At 38.5% G+C, this 23,091-nt stretch overlaps 2 protein-coding genes across 2 annotated transcripts in view; both read left to right on the top strand.

The window, feature by feature from the left end:
* LOC126375401 (E3 ubiquitin-protein ligase SH3RF1) overlaps positions 1 to 5,243 on the top strand; it is a 43,901-nt gene extending 38,658 nt beyond the window's left edge. Inside the window, exon 18 of the mRNA XM_050022308.1 lies at positions 84 to 5,243. Coding sequence (XP_049878265.1) covers positions 84 to 261 — 178 coding nt within the window. The 3' untranslated portion in view covers positions 262 to 5,243. The remainder of the gene's footprint in view (positions 1 to 83) is intronic.
* A 16,690-nt stretch (positions 5,244 to 21,933) lies between these two features.
* Positions 21,934 to 22,607, top strand: LOC126375400 (uncharacterized). The gene has a single exon (XM_050022307.1). The coding sequence runs from the start codon at positions 21,934 to 21,936 to the stop codon at positions 22,576 to 22,578; it is 645 nt and encodes a 214-aa protein (XP_049878264.1). The 3' UTR covers positions 22,579 to 22,607.
* The last annotated feature ends 484 nt before the right edge of the window (positions 22,608 to 23,091 follow it).

Here is a 23,091-nt window from a genome sequence, read left to right as displayed (position 1 = left end):
AATCATCCCCCTCGGCATTCGTTACGATGTCACTAACACCCTGTATACATGTTGCGTCATTTACAACCATTTCTTTTCCGCAGATTCCGCTGTATAGTCCCGTATCCACCTAACTCGGAGTACGAGCTAGAACTGAAGGTGGACGACATAGTAATCGTGTCGAAGAAGCGAGGCGACGGCTGGTACAAGGGCACGCTACAACGCACCGGCCGCACGGGGTTGTTCCCTGCCTCCTTCGTGCAAAGTTGCCCTCAGGAATGACACAGACCAACGCCATCTAGGTTCGGTACTCTATTCTAGTAACAAGTAATAGTGACCATTCGGACAATCGTCATCTCCTTCATTATCCCGTTCACAGGGTCCTCTTACCTGATCTGAAGAACTGACAGGTCCGGTTTTACCACCAAATTTAATTTTAACTCAATTTGACAGGACTAAAACTAGCTCCATCTTTTTCTTGTATGTTTTTCTAGCAGCACTAATTTAAAAACTGTCAAACTAAAGTTGTGTTAAGTTTGTGTGCGCCCGAAAGTGCACAGACAAAAACCGGAAAGACATACATACATGGCTTGCAAGTTAAATAAAACGTATCCATATAGCATAAACATTTTTTTTGTTAAATTTGCCCTGAGAAGGAGCAGGCAAAGGGATATAGCCAATATAGCCATACAGCCTGGTCAAATGAAGTATACCATAAACAATAAAATGTCCTTACAGTCTCACAAAGTGATTTCGACAGTGTCCCCATCGGGAATCCAATCCGGCCCTCCAGATCCTGAGCCTAACGCTCTAACCACTACACCACGGAGGCTGTTAAATAAAAATCTAATATAAATACTAGTTATCTAACCTGTAGTCGGTCTGGTTTACCTGTGGGGTATGCAAAAAAAAAGGTTCTAGTACTCCACTGTGCACCCAAAAGCCAAAGTTGCCATTGTAAGTTCTTACATATATACATTTTAGTAAAAAAAAATGTTACACAGAGACTTTTTATATCAATTTACGACCGGGAAGTAAATTCCATTTAAACAATTATAAGTTAATAACTTAACATAAAACCACGCCTGCGTCCCCGAAGGGCTAGGCAAGGGTGTATAGTATATACATCCACTCCTCGCCAGCTATGTTTAAGACCCATAGAACAGGAGGCGAGCCTATTGCCATTAACCGGGCACAGATACTGGAAACCCCGTGATATCCATTATCTATGATCAAAGCTTGTATTCAAAACTCAAAGTCGAATTCAGTGGTTTAGAGTCGGGAATCGAACCCGTAGCAGTATGATGTGATACGTTAAAAGTAAATAAATGGCGATAATAGTTTTAAATTTCTATGAGCGACGCAGGGAGAGTGCACGGTACAAGTTAATAAGACGTAATGTAAATATGGGGTTTTGAAGGAAATTATAGCTTAATGATCAAGCGAAATGAACTCATTAAACATTTTTGTAGCCATAAAATATTTAGGACTTTTTTACTTATAATTTTACATATTTCTCTGACAAATCTCACTTTTCCAGATCACATTATCGCCAAGAATCCATATTGTTTCATAAATCCCATTACAGGGTTATTCTGGTCATAAAAATCAATAGAAAACTTTAGGCAAGGTTTTCCAATTTTATAACAATTTATCTAGTGTAAATGTCAGATTTTAATGTCATTTCAGATACAGATAATAAATTGTAATTTTTGTAGGAGTTGTAAAATTTATCGCGGGAATGTATAGTTGTATATTTTGAACGCATTTATTTTAAGATACTGAGATTAATTATAATGTGACCAACGATCGGTATGGAAGGCTATAAATAGTAGGATAGTAGGTTTTTGATGGTAATCATTGGTTTTTATCCGATAATACGAAAGTTAGTTTTGGAGTGGATTTAGGAATGTAACTATGTTATATCACCCGTATTATGAGCCCGCAGACCTTTTGCATGAGAACTATGCATTTATTGTTTATGGAAATGCGGCTTGTCAATCAAACGCGTCGACGTAAATGCTCATAACATAACATAGCAGCACGCCTGTTTCGCTGATGGGGCAAAAGAGTTAAAAATACAAATTTAAATAAAACCAACACCCAACGGCTAACTAACACACATAACAACTGTAATACACCCATGGTATAAGAAGACCAAGTATGCTCAATCCTATAACAAGCCACCCCAATTGCTAGCCCTTTGATGACGTATACAGGGTGTTAGTGACATCGTAACGAAAACTTTGAGGGGTGATTGAGGCCATGATTCTGAGATGATATCAAGTGGAATTTTCCGTCGCAAAAGTATGGAATTGAAAATAATTTAAAAAAACACAAAAATTTTCATGAATTTTCCGACAGGAAATTCCACTTAATATCAACTCAGAATCATGGTCTGAACCATCCCCCTCAGTATTCGTTACAGTGTCACTAACACCCATACCTACTTGTATGGCTACCTGTATGTACTTGTACGGGGTGTAAGTGACATCGTAACGAATACTGAGGGGGCTCATTTAGCTCATTATTCTGAGTTAATATCAAGTGGAATTTTCGATCGCAAAAGTGTAGAATTGAAAATAATTAAAAAAATATTAAAAAAAAAACATGAATTTTGCGACGGAAAATTCCACTTGATTTTAACTCAGAATCATGGTCTGAATTATCCCCCTCAGTATTCGTTACGATGTCACTAACACTCAGTATATTACCACTGTGTTACCATTAAATTAGTATCTCCAACATTCCAAGGACGTAAATTTTATTATTGAAAATTAAGTGAGTTACTGACGAATCTATTTAATTACTATTACTTGTCACATATATAAAAAACATTAAAACTGTAAGTAAATCTTTACTAAAAGTTCAAAATTTCCTTGCAAAGTAAATACAAAAACAATGGTCGTGGGTAATTTATTTTTTTACAATATGGCAACGCAGGGTTGGATGACGTCAGCTGGGTTAACCTTGAAATGTTAGCTGACATTTGCTAGCTGAGCATACCTGGTTTTCTTATACCATGAATACACCTATTCACCCACTCCTCGCAGCTATGTTATAATCTATATAATAGGGGGCGAGCCTTGATTTCCTTAGGCTGCTGTTAACGAAGAGCTAGTAAGCTGAGCAAAGTGCAAGGAAAATATAGAATAGGTCTGCTGCACTGCTGCATCGCGATCCTGCAGAAATAAAAATACTCACTCCATTAGTGAATTTAGAGGACACAGCATCAATTGATGGACATGTATAACCATTCGCAAAAAGTCAAATGTGATAGGTGCTGCTAATAGTTTCGTATTCATTTACACGTCGATTCTCTACTCGTTGAGCATAAAACATTAAACAGTCTATATACGTCCCACTGCTGGGCACAGGCCTCCCCTCAATGAAACGGAGGGGGTATGGACCACTCCACCACACTGCTCCACAGCGGGTTGGTGGAGGTGTTTTTCAAATCAACATCACGCCTGTATCCCCGAAGAGGTAGGCAGAGGTGTGTAGTATATATACCCAGTCCTCGCCAGCTATGTAATATAAACATACTATTTATAATTTTACGAGCTAACCCTCGAACATACTGCCGTCACAAACAGAAGCAATAATACTTCCTCATTCTTAATAAATTATTGTAAAAATTAACATTGTGGGCCAAGTGTGAGTCCAGAAGAAAATGCGTGTATTTTTGTAATAATAGAAATAGAAATATATATTCCCGAATGTTAAACATTACGAAGCATTCACAATTTTCATTCTGGATATGCAATGTGGATATATCCTGATAACTTTGTAACTTTTACTTCTGTCACAAATCAGATAAGCCAACTTTAAATATCCTATATTTTTTAACGTTTAGACATTTCTCTGTAACTTAGGCTAAGCTGTATTTTATATGAAGTTTTAGTGATTATTTTGATATCAACGTATTATAATCTGTTGGATTGTTTTATGATCGATACGCTTATTATTTTTAACCTTTTTTTCGTTATAGGAACACTGCCATATTATTCTTTCCTTAAATGTGATTGAACTTTAAATGAACCTTAAATGTGAAATGACTTTCTAGGGGGTGAAAAAGGTCGCATCGAAGTTATTCATCTAAAAAAGCAATATTGCTATTTGACATTTGTTTGCATTGTGCACTTACGTTTATATACGCAAATATCAAATTGCGATATTGCTTTTTTAGATGAATTGCTTCCATGTGGCCTTTTTAACCCGCCTGTAATGTTAAGATAATATTGGAACTTATATAACCTTTTAATAATAAGTTTAGATAAATTAATTAGTATAAAAAACTTGTTAGTTTACCACGTTCTATTTATGATAGTCGTAAATAATTTATATAAATGTAACAAATCGAAATTTTAACTTTTTAAAGTTTTGGACTTCTATAGAGAAATTTTAAATTGATAGTTTTGATGAAATTAAGACTGTATGATAAAATAACCGATTTTTTAAGATTTATTTCATAGTAGCGTTTATCTATATCCGGTATTATAGCAATATGTAATCCTTTATAGGGAATTTGCGTTTTCACCTTAACATTAGGTGTTAGATATTTTTTTCGAGTGATAACAGGTATCTGTATTGTGGACTCGTCATTTTTGTATTAAAACCTCACACAACAAAATGTCTTATTGTCTTTTACGATTAATAAAAATAAAGATTCTATACATTGTTTTATCAATATTAGTTCAGTCAATACAAAAATGAATGTTTCACAATATTCTTGTATAAATAGATAATTGAATCGCTCAACTAACATTGGTTTTTAACTTTAATAAAAATCAATTTAGGTGTTATGAATTTGTAATGTATCTTCTGAGTGTACTCGTGCGATTTTGTTTCGGAAATGTTTAAAGAAAAATGTTTCTATGATTTGATAACTACAAAATCGTGGCAAAGAACTGATTTGTTTTTAATTATTTATTATTAAAGGATTAGTCAAAATTCTTTTGATAGGGAATCCACACAACGAACGGACATATAAATGATATCTATAAGCGTTTATGTGCTATGAATAAATATTTTTAGCATAGAATATTCGGATTTTATTTTTCTTACGAATTGTAAAATTGACTTTGGTCGAATTTGACCCGTACCTATTGTAAGTATTTATTTTCACAAACGTAGCAAATGAGTATTATCTTAAAGGTTTGTGTTGATTTCATATAAAATGTAACAGTTTAGTGTACATTAAGGGAATCATATCGAAAAGTTGAATTAGGTAATTTTGAAAAGAAATAAACATTTCATCTTTACATTACGTATGTTTTATTTAATACATCTTTTTTATTATACTCCTTTTCTAATCGAATGGCTTACTACTATGGCTGCGGTATAGATTGAAACGTTGTCTGTCATAACAAGCTTTTTAACCAAAGAGTTCTCGAATTTTGTCATAAAATTCTCCCTTCTCTTTTTCTCTCATCGGCATCATTTTCTAACGCATAGCAGCGTCCTTGTCTTTATGTACTTATTGGAATGGTCACAGGAATAGTCAAGGAGGTTCCACCCGAGATTATTCGAGAAAGGAATAGACAATAGGGTAGTTTTCAACTAGTCAAATCAGTTACTTTTTACTAAACGTCAAACACGAATTACTATGGAATTTAATGAAAAAGCAACTTGTGACGTCATAGAAAAACGTGGCAAAATGTCACACTTATTACATTTTCCTTTATTAAAATTCATAAAAAAAGTTTCTTGACTCCTTTAGATCTGTCTCTTTATTTAGAAATTAGAATTTCATAATTATTCTTTGACCAAGGAAACTACCCAATTCTAGTATGTGACCATAGGGCATATAAGGCGCGGGAAGAGCAAGGAAAGAGCCAGTTCAGTTTTAAAGAGATCGGAGCGGGAAGAGGAAAAGTGAAAGTAAAGTAATAGTCCAAGTGAAGAACAGTGTCAAAAGCGGTCAGGTCCTATTTGTTCCATAGGACATGACGTCATCGGACAAAATGAGACTTTGTTTTCCCATTATGTTCTATGTATTAGATGTCCTATAGAACAAATAAAACTAAAAAGTCTCATTTTGTTCGATGACGTCATGTTCTATGGAACAAATGGGATCTACCCTCAAAAGCCGTGTTTAGTGCAGTGTTTCGCGTGGGGTTCAAGTGTCGCTTAAAGAGCGAAATAAAGTGAAGTGATGGTGTCGGATTTGACCGCGTAGTTTTGTGCAAGTGTTGTACCGCGTGTGAAGGGAATAAATTCGTTTTCCTTGGACTTAGTGAGTTTCCTTCCAATCCTGAAACCCACTTCCATAACAATAGAATAACTACGTATACAAAGCACAATCCGGCTCGCACCAATAAGAACATTGGAACGAGCTTGGTTTCCCTCAAGAGACGGCGGGCCACCTTAGTCTATTTAAGCCGTTAAAGAGTATGGGAGCGCGCGCAGACTGTCTCCCTTCCTCCCACGCACGCGGCACACGATTTTTCTTATGGAACATAGGCAAGCATTTGACTAAAATAGGCTACTTGACAAACTAGTCAAATGAGATACTTTTTACGAAACGTCAAAACGAAAGTTTTCTTTAGAGTTTGTATGTAAATACTGTCCTGTGACGTACTACTACTGTCAAACGTCGTACTCATTGTTACTTAATTCATAAATAAAATTCGAAAATAAGTCGAAGAGTAAAATGAGACTGATTTTTGATCATCTTAGACTGGCTCCTATTTCTAGATTAACATTTTATAATTTATCTTTGACCCTACCCAATTTCACCAGATGGTAAGTGACGATGGGACATGCTTACCTAGAAAATCTATTCACTGCCGTGAAGAGGCTGCAGTGAAGTTGGTGAGTGAATAGAGTGATTAGAGATTTTCTTATGTAAGTAGTTAAGCTACTGTTACCATTATATTCAATAGAAAACTTTCAAATAAGATCTCTTTTAAAATTCTTTAGAAAATGGCAGCATTTCCCACGATTATTCATATTATAAATACCAACCTGCTTTTTCATGCGTTCAATGCCTCGTTTTTGCGGTTGGACATAAAATATTTTCGACAATATGGCTTTGTTACGGGCGATATGATTTGCCAAACTACTTTCACTGTGGTTTTGAAATCGAAAGTAATTTAATACGCACATTACGGTATCGAATTTCATCATTTTTATCTTCATGTTTAGCTACTTTTATTAAAAATAAATACCTCATCATCTCCCTAGCATTGTCCCGTTTTTCACAGGTTCTGCTTGCCTAACCTGAAGATTTGACAAGTCCGACCTTCCAACCTGCGAAGGGAAAACCAGCTCAATACAGGTCAGGTCACATACTTACCTCCCAAAATGCATTTCTCGGGAATGTGGGTTTCCTCACGATGTTTTCTTTAAGCCTGGAAAGTCCCTAATTGAGATCTCATTCACTAATTGGATTGTGGCGGTTTATTCAACAACGATATTAGCCCCGATTCCTGCAGACACCTCTTAATTATATTTTAAGTTATACCCGTCATTTTCTTATCCGCCGAAAAGGAAAGGGACGGATGATTGTCAACAAGTTAATTTTAAAACGAATAAATAACTCGAACGAATTAAATAGGCGAGATCGCTGGTATTGTAATCCGTTTGACGTGCTGTCTACTTAACTCTGTCGGGTTATTGGCTGATGTAAAATTTTTAGACGGTTGTTTTAGATTTCTGAGTGTATGATGAGTGTATTCCATAAATTTTATGCCTGTCGATTACCCGTCCCTTTCTTTTTCAATGGACAAGAAAATTACAGGTATAACTTAAAATAAAATTAGAAGGCGTCTGCAGGAATTAGCACCATTAAGTATTATGTTTAAGTGAATCGATCGATTGAGTAAATAAACGTGATCGTAATCCGCACGTAACCTGCTATTGATATTCTGCCTATCACCAGTACCACCCACTCTTCAGACTCACAAATCTGTGAAGGAAACGTGTGCTGTGACGTCAGAGCAAAACGAGGCTTTGCATTCACGTGACGCACGTTGTGACTAGGGTTGTCACTTCTAAAAAAACATAGAACGCTCCGTCTAACTGACACTGCGTGCCACGCACCTACTTCTCAGGCTGTCACTCTGCTCAATGCCCTGATTGCTCAAAAACCCGATGTCTTAAACATATTCTTCACTAGTCATAAGTTATTAGTAAACCTAGCTTTTAAGGTTTTCAGAAAACTCACTGTATTATACATTGAACAAAAAAAGAAAGAAAGTAGAAAATTATTGATCTACCTACTCCACTCCAATTCAGTCATCCCGTGATCATGACACTTGCAACAGTGTCGAAATATCGGGAGTCTTATATCCCTGATTCAGACGCGGACCCGTTATTATTTGTTTTAATTACTCACTGTATTAGTTTTTAACCTCCTACATGATTTGGATTTTCTGTAAATGTATTGGTAATGGTAAATAAATAAATAAATAGATACCTCAGGGTTGCAGGTAGATCTTCAAACACCGGAATTCAGTATCATTGCCATTAAAGCAAAAAAAAAACCTTAGAATCATTGGTATTTTTGTAAATATCCAGTTAGGACTTACGTAATTTGGCGACATACCTACGATATTTTTGCGTTTAAGTACAGTAACCATATTGACTTTCGGTGATGAAGAACTACCCTTGCCTGCAAGGAATTGGTTTCAACGATATGGTCCGCTTAAGTTACCTACCCATGCTACCTATTTTTTTTTTTGCTTAGCTACCTATTTCATGAAATACGACCATTTCATGAAATGGTCGAACACATCATTAAATGATCAATTCTAAGATCTGGCCACGACATAATATAAAATGAACTTACTTACTTCATAAGAGGAGCTCGGTGGCGCAGCGGTTAACGCGCTCGGTCTGCGATTGTTGAAGTTAAGCAACTTTCGTAAAGCCCGGTCATAGGATGGGTGACCACAAAAATAAAGAAAGTTTTCATCTCGAGCTCCTCTGTGCTTCGGAAGGCACGTTAAGCCGTTGGTCCCGGCTGCATTAGCAGTCGTTAATAACGTCGTTTAAGGCCCGATCTCTCTATCCATCCATAGGGAAGGCCCGTGCCCCAGCAGTGGGGACATTAATGGGCTGGTGATGATGATGATGACTTAGTAAGTATACCTCTAACTTGTTATGCATTGTATGTGTATGTAGGTAACAGAAATAACAACGTAGACAATAGTTTTGGTGGTCGGGTTAAAAATAACTCCGACCTTGATTGATACACTTACTTCCTCGTTCGCTCAACGAGGAAATTGATTTCATTCGATTACTTAATTAGGTCCAAGAAGAAATTAGCTCATATTGTTTTTTTATTGCATTTTCGGAGGTATGCGTGACCTAATGATATTGGGCTGGTTTTCCCTTCGCGGGTTGAATGGTCAGACAGGCAAGAGACAAGACAATCCCGAGCTGATAAGCAGCTATAATAATAATAATAATAAATAAAGGCTAGGATAATAGTAAAATGATTCCGTGCTTCGGAAGGCACGTTAAGGCGTTAGTCCCTGACTTTACCCTAAATGCCTCACTAACCCGCAGCGGAGCAGCGTGATGACGTATGCTCCGGTTGATTGAGGGCCTAGTGCCCAGTATTGGGACGTATATATATAGGCTGTTTATGTTGTTATGACAACATTGGTTACTTTTCACAATGATGCGTTTAACTGTGAAGATGATCCAGCTGATGCATTATTACATTTGATGCAAACATCAAAAGTGTTTTCCCGTTCGCTAGAAGACATTAACGAAGGCCGACAAACTGGCTGAATTTTTTTTTCTGTAGCCTAGTTAGTGTCCCACTGCTGGGCAAAGGCCTCCCCCTTCTTTCTCCAACCCTCCCTGTCTTGGGCATCGCTCTGCTAAGTGTGCCTGCATAATTGTTATGTCATAATAATAACTGACTGTCTGCGATTGTTGAAGTTAAAGGCCGGTCATAGGATGGGGATGGGTGACTACAAAAAAAAAGTTTTCATCTCGAGCTCCTCCGTGCTTCGGAAGGCACGTTAACCCGTTGGTCCCGGCTGCATTAGCAGTAGTTAATAACCATCAATCCGCACTGGGCCCGCGTGATGGTTTAAGGCCCGATCTCCCTATCCATCCATAGGGAAGGCCCGTGCCCCAGCAGTGGGGACGTCAATGGGCTGATGATGATGATGAATAACTGATTATGGAGCATACTCCAATACTCCACCATGCTGCTTCAGTGTAGGTATTTTCGCTAAAGTTGCGTAATCTATCATCTAATCTACCTATCGTCCCACATATTGGCTGTATCTCGTGTTTCTCATGCCAAATGTGAACTAGTGCGCCAAACTGCCAAACACAGCGTTTAATGGTCGGCAGTTACGCTACATATCTCTGTAACTGCCAGTTACTTAAATAAAATATAATACTTATTACAGTTACTTAAGTAGTTAAAGTATTTGAAGTAGGCACTGACTTATTATAAATGCGAAAATATTATATGCAATGTAAAACAGCTAATCAGATGGGTTAAAAAAGCCACAGCGAAGCATCCATCTAAAAAAGCAATATTGCTATTTGATATTTGTTTGCACTGCGTTTTTATGTTTTTATTTATTTCCTGTTGGGTTTATGAAAAGTTTAATGTTTTTTAAATTATTTTCAGTTCCATATTTTTGCGACGAAAACGTGGTAGCCTAGTTGGCAGAGCGCTAGCCTCTCCCTTTGAGGTCGCAGGTTCGAATCCAATGAGGCCTAAACCAATGATTGTCGAGTTTGTTTTCGAATTCATGTTTGGATATTAAATGATTATCACGTGCTCAGCGGTGAAGGTAAACATCGTGAGGAAACCCACATTCCCGAGAAATGCATTTCGGAAGTATAACCTAACCTGTATTGGGCTGGTTTTCCCTTAGCGGGTTGGAACTTGGAAAGTCAGACAGGCAGTCGCTTCTGTAAAAATCCGCATCTTTCAAATCTTCAGGTTATGTAAGCGGACCGTGTGAAAAACGGGATAATGCTAAAGTGATGATGACTTTGGCGACGGAAAATTCCACTTGATATCAACTCAGAATCATGGTCTGAATCATACCTCAAAGTTTTCGTTACGACGTATAAAACACCCAGTAAATATAACGTATGCGACAAGGGCAGGTGTGACTATCACACCGGAGAATCCCTCAAGACTGTTCAGATCGTTAAACTGGTTATGTATGAGGGCAACCGACTTTTTTCAAATAACAGCAACGAATGAAAATAGAGCTGGAACAACAGCGCCAATTAATTCGCAACGGTTATGCTATAACTGGAGGGTTAAAATAGCCACATCGAAACAATTCATCTAAGAAAGCAATATTGCTATTTCACATTTGTTTGCATTGCGCACTTATTTTTATATGCGCAAATGTCAAATTGCTTCGATGTGGCCATTTTAACTCCCCTGTTTTTGTTCGAAAAAATATTTCATTTACAGGTAGGGTTAGATTCCGGGCAGACATAGGTATCGTAAACTTCATTTTGTGTTTCCTAATTGGACCTACTCTGAACGCCAGTATTTACAAGTACATACAGGTAGCCATACAAGTAGGTATGGGTTCTATCGCACAAGTCTATGTAATTAATTAAAAAAAAAAAAATGTGACGGAAAATTCCACTTGGTATTAACTCAGAATTATGGCCTGAATCAACCCCCTCGGTATTGTATATTGTATCTAATAGGTGCTTCTTGAAACATAGTCACTAAGTAAGCCTGAAACCCTGAGGTCATTCGGCGTGACGTCATTAGTTCTTACGTTCTTACAGTCTCCAATATGTGGGTAAGTAGTGAAACTTTTAGGGGATCACAGAACGCCTAAGATAATATTGACAGTGTAAGAGGATCTGGTGTAAGAGCTAAACTACTCAATTGTATAATAATATTTTGTTCATTTTTTTATTTTTTTTTAAAAAAGAAAAGAACGAACGGCCCTGTGCCGAGGTTTGTCTTGCAGCTTCTTTTCCCCGGCTATACAGGTTGTGAGAAGCTGCAGTAGTTTTAGGCGGATGAGACGTTCGTTATGTAAAAATTGACGATTCAAAGTGTAACTATGTTACCTACTGAATAAAGATATTTGAATTGAATTTGATCCCTAAGGCCGTATTGACATTAAACACGCTGACACGGCTACAAGCGCGATATTTGAGAATATATTAGCAGTTTTTATCGCGAAAATCCAGCTGAAGGGCTGAAAAGAGGGTGGAAAAACGCGATAATCCACGCGGGCGTTTTTGCGGCTGACATAAGCGGGCTGGTCTCTGATTGTCTAAGTAGATAATGGTGCTAATTCCTGTAAACACCATCTAATTTTATTTTAAGTTATATCTGTCATTTTCTTATCCGCCGAAAAGGAAAGGGACGGGTAATCGACAAGCATAAAATTTATGGAACACACGTCAATTTTAAGCACAAATCTAAAACAACCGTCTAAAAATTCGCCCGGGTTATTCATTTATTTACTCATTCTTCCTAAAATTAAGAGCTGTCAATCATCCGTCCCTTTCCTTTTCGGCGGATAAGAAAATGACAGGTATAACTTAAAGTAAAATTAAGAGATGTCTGCAGGAATCGGGGCCAATAAGGATAAACGTGGGATCTCGAATTTGCGATCTTGAGTCGGGATTGCATTCCTACCGTTAATTGACTTCCTGTTGATTAAAAAAAAAACTAGTCATGATTGCTAATTTAGACAATAACCTAGGCATTCAATTACATAACTGTCTGTTGTGAATTTCAGCTCTCTCTTTTGTGAGATGTGTTGATCTATAGATCGTGATAATGTATCAACAGGGATCTACAGTCTAAGTTACAAAAGGCTACTAAAAAGAACTAGAAACTCATCCTATCTACAAGAGCGGCTTTTATGTCAGGGGGAGGGGGTTGCCATGTCGCAGACAGCCTATCTCCGTGGAGAATTAACACATTCCTCGCTCCCCGCTCGGATCCGAGTGGGGCGGGGCTTTGTAGCGGCGCCTACCGCTCGGATCCGAGCGCTAGGAATAGCAATTGTCAGGGTTATTAACTGACATGACTCATGTCACGACTACGTAATTACATCAGTAAGCAGTAACCGGGACCAACGGCTTAACGTGTCTCCGAAGCACGCATGCATCTACTTAATATGTACACGTACTTACTTAATATACGTGAATATGAGACATGCCCACGCCTGTAGCTCGCGAAAACAAACACTAAACGTTTTTATCTAAGTTCATCCAACTAAGGTTCAAATATCAAAGTGATAATTACTGCTAGGGGGTTGTGAGGGGGAGTTACTCTCCCCGACATCACTCCGCTCCCCTAAGTCGCCCTTTTACTTTTTATAAGTATCCTAGTGTCATTAAACCACACCAAACACTTCAGGACCCCGATACCTACCCCGCCGGCGTAGTCGACGATTTCCCTCAATCAGCGCTTATCGCTATCAACCCGCTAGGGTCGATTAATTCTTTCAAATAATTTTCCTCTCAGACCACGCCCAGACCCGAGGTTTGCGCCTAATTGGGCACCCTCCGGTCCTAAACGTTGTACCGGGTGAGAGCCTTCAGCGCTCCCCATTTGTCCGGCCAAGTAGTTAATGCCATCTGCGGCAAATCTACAATAAGTCACGTCAAAAAAATGTCATTAAACGATATAATAGACGGATAACTGACCATTCGTAATAAGTCGCTAACTTATACCAGAATATTTCAGTATTTTTTTTTTATAACACCCACCCGTACTCAGAACTAACAGGGCTAATATGCGCCACGGGATAAAATTATCGATCGATTCAATAAATTTTGTCGAATTCGATAAGTTTGTTTTTTCCCTAACATGCATGACACGTTATTTTATTTGTATTTTGACGGAACGACATGACTTATACTTACTGGTTCACATATTAGCACAAATCGAGCGATGTGAACGTATCTATTGTGAAAAAATAATCTGCCTGTTGCTAATGCAACTAGGAAGTTGCACTTCTTTTTACCGATTTCATTACTAAAACGACTGAATTCTGTTAATATTAACATGAATAACCACGTTATAAATAAATTGGTCAAACATAATCCATAATTCATGGTTTGGTTAAAGTAGGTAGGTGACAGACTACTAATAGTCCATTCAGTTTGATATATAACAAGAATCAATAAACTATCCGTGACAAAATTATATCACGTTACTCATGTTAGCCCTACTGGTGGTGGTGTAATGGTTAACACGCTCGTCCCGGCTTGACAAAAGCTGCGGGTTCAAATCCCGTCCGAGTCACATTTTTTTCGATTTAATTTTCTCTTTTTATACCTCTACATATAAGTTCAAATTAACGTACATAGTACAGTCATGAGCAATATAATGTACCTACTTTAGGACTCTGTCGCACTAACATATTTGACATTTAGTGAGACTTACAGTTCAATTTGACAAAAAAGTTCATGTGACATGGTACCAAAGTGTATACCTATTAATGCTCATGACCGTACAATATCTAAGTAGGCACTTGCAACGAATACTTAAATAATAGAATAGAAATTGTTTATTACACAAGAACAAGATAATGGTGCTAATTCCTGTCCGTACACATCATCTAATTTTATTTTAAGTTATACCTGTTATTTTCTTATTCGAAGTCATTGCGACGTAAAATTCTATTTGATATTAACCCAGAATCATGGCCTGAATCATCCTCCTCTGTATTCGACACGATGTCAGTAACAGCCTGTATAGGTATCTCCACTTTTCTCGTGTAACTTCTGACGTCCTTGGGCCCTATATTCCCGGGGCCTTCAGCCAAGGCCGCGACATTGATACTCAAGGACAGACGGCCTTCGTACTGCGAAGGCCGTTCATATTTGAACTTTACACATCAAAGAAGGATTTCTACCCCCACGTAGGCTTTGAGTGCTTCTTTTTTTAGGCGGTTAACAGGGAAAGTTCGGAAGTTCGTTCGCTTTTGTCAATGAGGAACTTTCCAATGAACGTTCCCCAAACACACGATAGATGGCGTTGTTCACTTTTAACGTGATAATTACCTATTTTCTCATTGCTGTGGTACAAATGGCAGAAGCATATATAAAACTAATTGTTGCTTGATATTTGGATCACGTTATGTATAGAGTGACCATGACTATTTGCTTCTCTTTATTTTGATCAGAATAATAATGGGTGAAAGTTGTAATTGTACCTTGGTGTAATAAAAAAGGTCATCATTTATAAGTACCCAAAAACAAAGATAAAAGATGCACAAGTAAGTCTGTTATCCATAAAATTAGAAGTTTAAACGAAGAAAAAACTTAACAACGCCCTTCTATTGTGTATTTGGGGAACGGCGATTGGAAAGTACCTTATTTGAATCACAAAAATAAGTATTAGTAAAAATATATTTCTGATATTTTTATTGTAGGTTCACTCTCAGTACTTTTAACGATTCAAGTGTCAAAGATTCTCTAGAACATTCCCTGGTAGGTAAGTATGTCAGATCTAAGGAATCTGTTTCGAACATTCAGAATTTTTTGTCGGCCGTAAAATGAAAATACATAGAAACAGCCTATTACGTCCCACTGCTAAGCACAGGCCTTCCCTCTATGCTACTCCGCTGCGGGTACTCTCTTAAAATAAAACGAAGATGACGAAGATTTTATTAATGTAATAGAGTCTATACCTACGCAAAAAAAAAAAACAACATTCTAAACAAAAAACACAGTTCTAAATCATACAAACGCAACAATTACGAAAAATATACATACTTTATGATCAATGTTTACGAAAAAGTTCTTATGAGAAACATTTATTGTCTCCATTCACACAGGTGCCTTCCAAGTCGGTAGTCGATTATGCAATAAAATAAAATCGTAAACAAAATGCCAGTTGTTCACTTATGGAAACCTGTTCCGATAATGCAAACTACTACTTAAGTACCTGACAGAGTGGGTGCATACATAAACTCACGCCCTTGATCTCTAACAGGGTGGGTAGAGCTGCAAAATCGTAAGACACTGCTGCGATGTAGCGGTCCAGCCAGAAATGTCCATTTTTATGGCGGCTTTGCACCCGTTGTTAACCCAGAATACACCCATCCGATATCTCATAGTTATTTTCTTTTGTCCGTCATTCTCGGATTCAAATGTATATTTGAATCTAACTAGTACCTACCTAACTAGTGCGAACACGCCCTAAATTATTTGTCTTCTAACAGAGACATGCTCAGATAGCAAAGCATTTATGGCAGACGTACTGATCACTTGTATAAAACGTGTAAGTAAATGCAATTCATGCAATACAACATTCACCGGATGAATAATAAGTACATTCATTTTTAACTAAGTGGGTAGGTACCTATCTACTGTATCTAATCACTTTTTGTATGTCGGACTATAGGTAGGTAGTCTACTTATTTGACAGTAACATTGCAAGAGAAATGTTTCATTCCCATAAAATTTGTACAAAGCTCATTGTATAAAATTCATTGTCCGAAACTAGAGTGCAGCGGGACTCTACATCAAACGGATGAGTCAGGCTACTTCCCAATTCCATTTCGGTGTGAATAGTCTCATAGCAAAGGTTAACCTCGACGCTCCCTCGACCGAGACCGACTGCGACCCATGACAACCGTGCCAGTTTCGAAAGTCAATTTGTCCCCACATCCTCCCACAGGAGACGCGTCAGTTCACTCAGCCGAGTTAACATTTCGTTGTAACCTCCCAAGCCTTCAAGTGAACGCAAAATAACGATCACAGCCGAAAACTCCCGACCCAACGTCGGCTCTCCGAGGTTATAAATAGAGGCCATTCGCAAAATGACTTTAGTACCTACTCGTGCTTGTGTTAGGAGGGCGCGTTGCGCGCTGCGTGTGTGCCGCGAGATTGTTATGTGAATCGCATTGTTAAAACAACAACAGTGTAATGCCGACCGATATTATGTCAGCGTGTCGGGCGGAACACTTCAGCCCTAGTTTTAAAAAGAAAACATGCGATGCGGAGGTGAAATCCGGCTTTTTGGTGCTGTTGGGCCCCGGCGGGATGAGACAGGACGTGCGGGTGGTTGTGTACAGGACGTCTTTGGAGCACTTCGCTGTGATATACCCGAGGAAGCGGCTGTCAAAGCCGATCGGCGTCGTCAACTTGAGGAATACCATGGTTGACCGAGCAGAGAACAGCGGTTTCGTTGTCCGGCAAAAAGGTTACGACAACGCGATATCGGCGAAGTTTCTGTGCTCCGAGAGGGAAGTGGAGACATGGATGTCGGCGTTCACCTCGAGGTCGTCTCCATGTCAGCAGACTAGTCTTCCTGTTTTGGTGGAGGCCGAAGAGAGTTAAGAAAATTACCTAACCGTGTTTGGTATGATTGATTCACTCAGCCGGCGAAACGAGCGAACCTATCGAGGTTATGTTTGTTTTGCAATGGGATGCAGAAGTGAAAGCTACTTTTTGTGGCTCACGAAAGTGTTAGCACGCTGTAATCATGTACCTAATGTCTGCTCGGGCTTAAAACATGATTGTAAGAAGAATGACTCATTCGGAGCGTCAATGCTTTCCCTCGTACTTTACTTTCATCGTGGGAAAAAAGAAAATTGTGTTAATTGTGTTCCCAGGTACTTAATTCATAAATTAAAATAATAATAAAAAAATATCTCTCTGTAAGGTCTCAAAGAATGACTTTGTATAAAATTATTTTAGATTTTAGAATGTTCATTGTAGATTTCATATTTTGGTTAAATGTGAGTTACCTACTTAATCGTTGTACTGTTTATAGGTACTTACCTAATTGCATTGACTTACTATACACTAGGTACTAACCTAATTGTAAATTGTCTATGTAGATTTTGATCTTTGTACGAGTTCTACTACTATAGAATTATGAGTCAAATTCCATTGAAAAAGTTACCTACCTTACTGTTAAATTGTTTACGATTAAAAAGTTGATTCGCCGACGTTTATATATAGATATCTACTTATGTAAGGCAACAATTACTACCTCTTTTGAGACAGGTTTTTATTGAATTCGAATGGAACTCGAATAATAAAAGATACCAAACTTTTTGTAGGGTTTGCACCTAAGTAATGGCGACTGCGATTTGGCGAGCATCTAGATGAACTTTTTCGATATCCGTAACTGACGCTAACAAATATAGTAAACCAATGAAATACAATGATAATGGATCAGACGTAATAATATGCAAATCACGCGACATTATTACATTGTCTTATGTTAATTCCATAGCCATCAGAAGTAGGCTAACGTAGCGTTAACAAAACGTCGTAAAACACTTTGGCTAGTCTCTCTGGAGATTTTGTGACAAGTAGATGAGTCATTCAGACAATTGAGTGATAGGTGCCTTTTGTTGGTAGGGTTGTAAAACGGTACACAATCAGAGGGCACGGCATGGCGGCAGTGCCCCCGCCAAGACGTTGCGTCGATGTAAAAACACACAGCGATCAACGATGTAGTACTGTCATGAGCAATATCATGTACCCACTTTAGAACCCTGTCGCATTCATATTTGACATTTAATGAGAGTTACGGTATAATTTGTCAAAAAAGTTAATGTGACATGGTTTCAAAGTGTACTTATTAGTACTCGTGACCGTACACGCTATATCTAGTCTGGGAGCATAAAGGGTACGGCACACCAAGAGCAGGATGAGAATAATATACAACAAACTGTATGAAGTAACGTGCGTATAGCAAAGTAGTGTATTTCTCAGTCATTTGTAATACTTTCTACATAAATGTTCATAAAGAATGTGTCGCCGCATCTATATACGACGGAAAATACCACTTATATCAACTCAGAATCACGGTCTGAGTCATCCCTCAGTTTTCGTTACGACGTCACTAACTCCCTGTATAATAACATTCTGTTTGGAGAGAGAGAGAGAGAGTTGTACTTACACTAGTAAACAACATTCGATGTTCATTTGTTTTCTATTACCTATATGCCTACCTATGTGACAAAAATAGAAAACGTTAAATGTGATATTATTAAAAGTGATTGTATAAATAGTGTTAAGTATTTTATTGTAATGAAGGACTTTACGGACCGCGTTCCCCAAAAGTAATATCGATTGCGCTGAGATTTAACATGATATGGTCCCTGATAAGGCAAAATTACTTAAGCGCCAAAATATCCTAAAATAGCAGTCTATGTTATAATATGTTACTGCTAGACATAGAAAATGAAAAACAATGTAATCTTACGTTGACGTCATCAAAATTGGATAAATGGATAAGAAGTTATGATAAAAAATACTTTAAACGGCTTTTTCTTGAAATGGCATTTTGGCGTTTACGTAATTTTGCCTTTTTCAGTGACGATATATTTGTCTATTTTCTCATTACTCGGGTACTTACGAGTACATAATTATTCAAAAATACAATGTAATGGTAGAAGCATATATAATGTTGATTGATATTTGGATCACATTATGTATATAATTATGTTGCTACTTATATTGCTTCTTTTTATTTTGATCAGCTCGGATTGAGGAGCTCGGTGGCGCAGCGGTAAACGCGCTCGGTCTGCGATTGTTGAAGTTAAGCAACTTTCGCAGAGGCCGGTCATAGGATGGGTGACCACAAAAAAAAAAGTTTTGATCTCGAGCTCCTCCGTGCTTCGGAAGGCACGTTAAGCCGTTGGTCCCGGCTGCATTAGCAGTCGTTAATAACCATCAATCCGCAATAGGCCCGCGTGGTGGTTTAAGGCCCGATCTCCCTATCCATCCATAGGGAAGGCCCGTGCCCCAGCAGTGGGGACGTTAATGGGCTGATGATGATTTTGATCAGAATTATATGTGTCATAAAAAGCATCATGTTTTATGTTCAAAAATATTGATAAAACGCATATATGTCTGTTACCCATGAAATTAGAAAATTAAACGAAGGAAAATCTTCACAGCGCCATCTGCATTGTTCTTGAGGAATGTAGTCTGGAAAGTCCCTCATTAGTTTTAGTATAAAATAAATGAACGAGAAAAAATGTGTCTAAGTAAATTTATTCCTGTCGATTACTCGTCCCTTTCCTTTTCCAGCGGTGCTTCTATGCTGTTCTGGGAGCAAATAAAAAACATAGAACACGTTCAGCTGCTTGTCTTCCCGGGCATGTCGTAAAAACCGACAGAGGGATTGCGTTCTCTAACATGATGGACTAATGTTATGGGCGATAGGCTGATCCCTTATCACCATAAGGTTCATCATATCCATCTTAGGACTTCGTATCAACAGTGGCTGCAAGTTGTCTTTGATTACTTGTGGCTCTGCCCACCCCATTTGGGATTACGGGCGTGAGTTTATGTATGTATGTATGTATGTTCCTTTTCCAGCCGGGACTGCATGACAACGGCGCCGCGCGCGGCGCGAATTATATCGAGCGCTTGGACCAATAAACGATACGAGTGCTATCTACGTAGATGGACGCCAAACGGTCCTTTGGTCGAAGCGCTCTATATAATTCGCGCCGCGCGAGGCGCTTGTCATGCAGTCCCGGCTGAATGAGATTTTTGAATGGTATGTCCGTATATGACGTTACCTATTCTAAATAAAACTGTCTCTTCTTCTATCGTGTGGGTTGTGAGGTAGATTACCAACTCCATCACCCCTGCTGTCAGGGTTAGGTACTATTGAGCCGCCAAAGGTTAAGACATGGCTCATGTAACTCCTTACTTACATCTGTAAGTAGTAACCGGGACCAACGGCTTTACGTGCCTTCCGAAGCACGGATCATCTTACTTTCGGACAATCAGGTGATGAGCCTGTAATGTCCTAACCAAACTAGGGACCACAAAGTAATTTTTGTGATATGTTCCCACCGGGAATGGAACCCAGAACCTCCGGATCGTGAGCCCAACGCTCAACCACTGGACCACGGAGGTCGTTAATGTGAAAGTTGTTAATTAACCTTTCTGATATGTATACTGTTTCTAATTACTTTTGCGGTAGTTAATAATTGTATAAGTGGAATGATTTTGACATACAAACCAAAATTCTCATTCCCATACATTTAACAAAGCCAAGATGATTCACGTAACGAAATAGATAAATATTATGTTAACATCACCTCTATCTATATTGATCTACTAAATATTATGCGAAAGGAGCTCCAACTGTCTGGTACTTTTTTACAACGCTGTTGGACCGATTTGGATTAAAAAGTCTAATAAAACCCAGAAACGAACGAAGGCAGTACCTACCTAGCTCATTTAGCTGGATATGATCGCTAAAAGATTTGCCTAATAACATCTCGCCCGCTCTACCCAGGTACTTCCGAATAAGTACATCCCACTTATTGTGGTATTGAAAGGTATCGGCGTCCGAAGGACGTAATATACGATCCCAACGACCTGATTACTCTAGGCATAGAGGCGGCCAATCAGCTCGCGACACCAAACACTTCAGAACCCCGATACCGACCTCGCTGGCGTGGTCGACGATTTCCCTCATTCAGCGCTTATCGCTATCGACCCACTACGGCTGATTAATTTATTCAAATATTCTTCTTCTCAGACGACGCCCTGAGCCGAGGTTCGTGCCCAACTGGGCACCCTCAGGCCTGTTGTCTTGAATTTTGTACCGGGTAAGAGCCTTCAGCGCTCCCCATTCTACAATAAGACATCTACAATATCCAAATCTACAATAAGTCACAACAAAAAAGAAGGTTGATGTTCTGATTAGGTATCTACTTGTGGCTCTGCCCACCTCGTTAGGGATATCGGGTATGAGTTTAAGGACATATGTATGCATTCCTTGGAAAGTGAAAACACGAGAGGATGTTTATTGCTTGTTATAGTTAATTGTTTAGTCGTTTGTTACAACACACTCCGCTCAGTAACGATCTCGTGTCGTACATTTTCGATACGCCAAACTGTTATCGATATTCGTATTTATTGCCTACGAACTCAATAAAAAATAGTACACGCCGTATGCCACTTGAGCAAAAACACGTCAGTAGGGTGTTAATAGCCAATTAGTCGTACAATAACGTGTCAACGTGAAACAGAAGCATGAAAGTCGCCAAACTAAAAAGACAGGCAAAATCTGAAGTGAAAGAAGACACAATGAATTCGACGTTTTCAAATATTGTGTCAATATTATTATTTCTGTTGTTCGTATCAGCGTTCTACTTGGTGATATCGTATACGCCGATGACGAAAGAGGAACATATAAAGAAGATAAATAAGTTGAATGAAGAAGTGGAACCCTTCAGGAAGAACTTGACGGAATGCGCTCGTCAGGTTAAAGCCTCCATGGTGGATGTGGAAAACTTCCTGAAAAGAATACCTCAATCAACCATGCAGGGGAAATGCTTCGTCGCCTGCATTTTGAAAAGAAATGCCATATTACAGAACAATAAGATCCAAGTGAAAAACCTTCTAGAGGTAAATAAAGCGTTTTATGCCGAAGACAGTGAGGTTATGAAGAGATTGCAGATGGCTGTAGATGACTGTTCGAGCACTGTTGAAGGCATATTTGAGGTGTGCGAATACGCGTCAACGTTCAATGATTGTATGCATATGCAGATGGAACATATTTTGGATAAAGTAACGATGGAAAGGAGGATGGAAGCGCTGGGCCAAATGTCAAGTAACCCTGATGAGTGGAGCGAGGAAGATGACGAAATGTTGAAGCTAGTTAAAGACGAATTGTAGTTGAGATACTTTGCTGATCGATAGTTTGACATTCCATAAATGACCTTGAAAATCATATAATAATATACTATCGATAATATTGCTTCTGGCTATTGCCAGGACTATCGAGACTATCGACGGTTTCAATACTATTGATAGTTCTTGCAATAGTCAGAAGCAATAGTAGACGGAACCGCTGAAAAGGAAAGAGACAGGAAATCGACAGGCCTCAAATTAATGGAACACACGTCAATTATAGGCAGAAATAAAAGAACCGCTATCAAAATTTTATATTGGTCAACAACCCGACAGAATTAAGTTGACAGCAAATGTCAAACAGGTTGAATATCAGCGGGATGCCTATTTTATTCGCCCGGGTTATCCATTCATTTTAAAATTAATAGTTGTCAATCGTCCATCCCTTTTCTTTTCGGCGGATAAGAAAATGACGTGTATAGCTTAAAATAAAATTAGGAGGTGTGTGCAGGAATGGGGGCCAGTATCGTTTTAAAGCAATGTTTATCAATAGTATTG

This window comes from Pectinophora gossypiella, chromosome 19 (genome assembly GCF_024362695.1).
Source record: "Pectinophora gossypiella chromosome 19, ilPecGoss1.1, whole genome shotgun sequence".
NCBI lineage: Eukaryota > Metazoa > Arthropoda > Insecta > Lepidoptera > Gelechiidae > Pectinophora > Pectinophora gossypiella.
The sequence above is the reverse complement of the archived record's forward strand: the minus strand, read 5'-3'. Positions and strand labels throughout refer to the sequence as shown.

What these genes read in the sequence shown, in the direction of transcription:
- LOC126375400 (XM_050022307.1), top strand. Translation starts at nt 21,934, where the DNA reads ATGAAAGTCGCCAAACTAAAAAGACAGGCAAAATCTGAAGTGAAAGAA.